At 48.4% G+C, this 5,000-nt stretch overlaps 1 protein-coding gene across 1 annotated transcript in view; it reads right to left on the bottom strand.

Annotated features, from left to right (window-relative positions):
• Positions 1-5,000, bottom strand: part of LOC113829257 (uncharacterized) — a 6,767-nt gene that overhangs the window by 651 nt on the left and 1,116 nt on the right. The window contains exons 2-7 of the mRNA XM_027382375.2: positions 4,473-4,616; positions 2,091-2,269; positions 1,688-1,810; positions 1,271-1,380; positions 873-1,087; positions 1-758 (exon numbers count right to left, since the gene is read on the bottom strand). The exon at positions 1-758 is cut by the window's left edge and continues 651 nt beyond it. Coding sequence (XP_027238176.2) covers positions 1-758; positions 873-1,087; positions 1,271-1,380; positions 1,688-1,810; positions 2,091-2,269; positions 4,473-4,616 — 1,529 coding nt within the window. The remainder of the gene's footprint in view (positions 759-872; positions 1,088-1,270; positions 1,381-1,687; positions 1,811-2,090; positions 2,270-4,472; positions 4,617-5,000) is intronic.

The following is a 5,000-nucleotide window of genomic DNA, read 5'->3' as shown; positions in this document are numbered from 1 at the left end:
GACATGTACTTGTGCTGGCCCTGCAGCCTTCCCTGGCACTTCACCGGCTCCCAGGCGTCCTTCGGCGCTGTGCACCGGAGGTCAGCGTGCTGCTGAGGGCAGTCCACGTGCATCTGCGCTCCGCGGTCGGTTGGTAAGACCACCGTGGGAAAGGTGCCCATCAGGAAGATCTCCTCCACTTTCTTCCTGCCCGTCAGCTCCTCCAGGTACGTCAGAATCAGCCTACAGTTGTTACCGGACGCCAGGGGCTTCACTAGGTCAGGGGTGATCACGAGCTGCTGGTACACACGCCTCTTCAGGGTGGTTTTCATGAGGTCGTACTGGAGCAGCGGTTGCCAGCTATTCGTTGAGCCGAAAACTCTCACATTCTTCTTGGTACTGGTGATGGGCACGGAGGTTGCGACCACGTAGGAGCCGTACCAGCTGCGCCGTTTCCCGGTCAGGAGGGCCTTCGCTGCTGATATGATCGACTCAGCAGGATCTAGCATGTTTTCTTCCTTCAGGAAACTGCCCGGTTTATCATCGAATGCCCTGTATATGAAGGTCAACAACTCCGATTGTCTCATTACAATCTTGTCGTCGAACTGCGTGGGGAAGGGCAGGATCCACGTGGCAGGGAAGAGAAGGTCCGCCTGCTCCATCACCGACATGCTCTTGGAATCCCCCAGCAGGAGAATGGGCACGGTGGTGTTGTCGAGCTTGTCGCTTAGGCGCTGCACAAGCCGGGTAACGTTGGTGTTCGCAAAGTAGTGTAACATCTGCCGGTAAAAACAAGCATAATATATATATAATGGATGACTGTATACATCGTGCATATAAAAGATGTTGTACAGTATTAAAATCAATTCGTATCCACCGAGACCCATCCTTACGTGAGCAGGTTTGACCCCCGAAGAGCGGAGGAGAGCGATGAAGGAATCGGTGTGCAGCGACGCCTGAGCCACAATGATGGGCTTCGGCACCTGCAGCGAGAGGAGGAGGTCCGCCACCGCCGCCGCCAACATCTGCGCCGTGGGCTGCACGCTGGCGATGTTCTTGGCGCTCTGCAAGTAGGTGGTGGTGGCCGTCGGGGTCACAAATCGCGTCCCTGCCGAGGAGAGGCCGCTGAGAAGTTTTACTACAGACTCATACCAACATACCAATAATAACAATATAACGATACTACCGAAGCCGAATCAACGAACTGCTTCCCTAGCCCCGTTTTAGAAGACACCTGCATTAAAGCCTTCACCCATACCTCAGAACCCAACCCAGAACCCACTGCTCTAACCTGGGGCCCTCGAACGAGCCCAGTGAGCTACTTCCAGGGCCTCGTCGTCAGAGAGGTAGCCGAAGTAACGCGTTGTTCCGTGGACCTCATAAAAATGACTTGTAAGTTTTCTGAAAATAGAGAAAGTCCATATTTAAACAACGCGAATAGAACATCGACTTATTTGTCAGAAACTTTACTTCAACCAAAGTTCTTAAAGTGTCAAACAAGTCTTTCATAATGAACTGAAACGTCGAATCTGGCTTACCCTATACAAGTAAGTAATAATGACAAGAAAATAAATGTGCTATTGCCCTATACAAAATGGGGTATTTAGTGGATGTTCGAAACTGAATTCGAAACGGGTTTGGCGAAGAGTATTGATCGTGACTGCACAGCCACCATCAGCCATTCCATCATTCCAGAAAAGAAACGCACCTTGCAATGTCCGCGTCCCCCTGCGAGTCCCTGACAAGCACCGAACTGATGGCCGCTGTGTCGTCGGCCGCAGCGCCTTCTGTGGATAGTTGCTCGATGGTCTGCTTCATCCTCCGCCCGTACCTGAGGTTGTATTGGGATCAGGGAAGGCCCTTGGAAGGTGCTTTGTGGATCTCCTATCTACTAATTATCGTCATTATCTCATTCCTTTTTTATTGTCGGATGGTACCATTAACAATTACAATAGTGCTGGTGAGGATGTTGAAAGTATACCGAAGGGTGATGGGAGATTCAGTAGCACATCACTACCAAAGCTAACAATTTAAAACCCCACACCAAGGCAATCAAGAAGTCCATTCTCCCACGCCCCGCCCCGTCGCCCCACGCCCCTCCTCCCACTAACTTGATTCCTAGGCCACCGACGCGCCCTCGGAGTGGCAAGAGGAAGGCCACGGCATCAGGGTCTGCTGGGTCCTCGCCCACTGTCTCCAGGAGGCCCGTGAGCTCGTCCTCTTCGTCGTCAGAGGTATCCTGGACGTATTCCTCAGGGTCCTCTCTCAAGCCCATCACCTTTACTAAAACCTGAGGGAGAGGAAAGCGGTGCAAGATGATGGCGAGAGATTAAAGGAGACAGTCAGACAGTCAGACACAGTGTCGCATACTCAAAAACTCAAGTCGCTCGTCATTCCTTACTTTCTTATCTACTATCTAACACCTATATATTTTCTTTTACTTTTCTATTCACGCATTTTCCATGTAATGGAAATGGAGTGGATGGGTAAATTTATTCAACTGTTCCTCCTATCAAAACAATGAAAAAGATGTATACCGAAAACAATAAAAACAATTTCACTTCATAAAATAAACAAATAGACCTTAACGTGCATTGCTGCTTTGGTGAATTTTAAATGGCAACATCTGGAAAATGTGTGAATATCCTAATGGTATTTGTCTTTACTGGAATTTACTCTAATTTGCTCTTGTTTACTTTACTTTCTTATCTATAGACATTTAGATGTACATGTAAATGTGTGTGTGTGTGTGTGTGTGTGTGTGTGTGTGTGTGTGTGTGTGTGTGTGTGTGTGTGTGTGTGTGTGTGTGTGTGTGTACGTGTGTGTGTGTGTACATATTCATTCATTCATTCATTTATATATCTATTTATGTATGTATGCATTTTATGAGCATTTTATGAACAAATCTTGTTCCATTTACGTTAAGTGTTTCGAAGCAAAAGCCTTTACAACAGTCAATTGCAAGCCAACAGAACGATGGCGAATCTAAGAGTCCCAAATTGCTCATAAGATCGTCATGCTTATAGTTCTCTATGGAAAAAGTAACGAAGGAAAGACGAGAGAAAATAAAACGATGTCGCCAGTACCTACAAAAAAAAAAAAAAAAAAAAATCACTTCTCTTAAACTACACACTAGACTAGCTTCTCGTTAAGCAGGCTGCCTCAAGAGCTTGTACACACACCGTAACCTTTGGCTAATCCGAATTATAACGAGGTCACGGGAATGGAGAGCGAGGTTGCCTATTGCCATCGGATAATAAATGCAACGACTTCCATTGGCAACACACATTTCTGCTCGTGTGGAACGGGGATTGGGGGTCGTATATTGGAGGGGATAATGCACGTGCTTTGGTTTACAGCTGAAGACCTACAAAGCGATGTAATCTCCACTCTGATTGGCTATTCACATCCCCGCGGCAGCTTTACGACTGGCCATTCAAAAAAGTTCTTTATGAATTTACGACTTTTTTTCCCTCTCTCTTTCGGAAGATTAAATGTAAAGAAAAATAATAAGGATAATCAAACGACAAATTATTGAAGGAGGAGGCCACCATTAATAAGGCCAAAAAGGAAAGCAGAGAATGGGGGGTATTCGAGAAAGCAAAATATGACAGGAGTAAAAATCTGCCTTTCAAGTTGGTTAAACTTTATGGGATAGTTTACCTGTGATACACCCCCCCACTCCCCCCCACCCCCCCACACACCCACACCCACACCCACACCCTCACAGGTGTACATACAAGTAAATTTTATAGGGAGCAGAATCAAGGAGAGAAGAGGAAAGGAAGGGAAATAAAGGGAAGGAGAGAGAAAAGGCGAGAAAGGAGAAGAGGCTAGAAAGAAAATAAATACGAGAAAAAGGATAGGAGAGAGAGAGGAGAGGTGAAGAACGAGGGAGGGAGGGAAGAGGAGGAGAGAGATACCTGAAAGTGGAGAAAGGAAGAGAAAAAAAAGGAGAGATGAGAAAGGGGAGAAACAAGAGAAGGAAAGGAGAGGACAAGGAAAATGAGAAATACCAAGGGCAGAACCCTAAAGCCATATTCTCCATTTAGCCTACCTTTCCGACAGTCCCTCGGACCCCTCCCCCTCCCCCTATCCCTCCCCAAACCCACTTTCCCGTCCATTCGCCCCCCCGCCCCTGCTACCCCAACTACCCACCTTCAGGCCCCCCCCCCCTACCCACCTTCACGCCCCCCCTCTCTCTCCGCCCACCTACCCACCTTCACGCCCCCCCCCCCCCCATGCTACCCCAACTACCCACCTTCAAGCCCCCCCCCCCATGCTACCCCAACTACCCACCTTCAAGCCCTCCCCCCATGCTACCCCAACTACCCACCTTCAAGCCCCCCCCCCCATGCTACCCCACCTACCCACCTTCAAGCCCCCCCCCCCTCTCTCCGCCCACCTACCCACCTTCACGCCCCCTCCCTTCCTCCGCCCACCTACCCACCTTCACGCCCCCTCCCCCCTCTCTCTCCGCCCACCTACCCACCTGTTCGAAAGCCTCCTTCGTGTCCACGGGGTTCGACATGACCACCTGCGGCTGGTGGTCCCGCAGCGGTTCGTTGCCCGGCCTGACGTGGCGGTAGAAGACGCGGCCGGTCTGCACGAAGCCTCGGTCCTCGTCGGAAACGTCCTGCAATGGAGAGAAGGGAGAGATCAACTTTCCTTGGTCAATGGTTAATGGTTAATTTGAGACAAATGCGTTAAGGTTTCATTGTTTGGGTGATGCTAAATGGTTAATGTTTTTTAAAGAAAATTTGCTGGACTTAATTGCTTGGCTGATGACAAATGGTTAATGGTTTAAGACAAGTGTGCTTGCTTGGCTGACTTTATTTAGCTATGGGTTTATGTATGCGTGTTATCTTCCTTAGATTACTTTTATGTATTCATGATTGTATTTGTATATTGGGTTATGCATGCATGTATGTATATATGTAGTTGTCGATCTGTGCATGTATACATGTATTCATTTATCTATGCCATTCTTCTTCCTCTTCCTTGTGGGGGAAATGTATTT

The sequence above is a fragment of the Penaeus vannamei genome, chromosome 15, assembly GCF_042767895.1.
Source record: "Penaeus vannamei isolate JL-2024 chromosome 15, ASM4276789v1, whole genome shotgun sequence".
Classification (NCBI taxonomy): domain Eukaryota; kingdom Metazoa; phylum Arthropoda; class Malacostraca; order Decapoda; family Penaeidae; genus Penaeus; species Penaeus vannamei.
The sequence above is the reverse complement of the archived record's forward strand: the minus strand, read 5'-3'. Positions and strand labels throughout refer to the sequence as shown.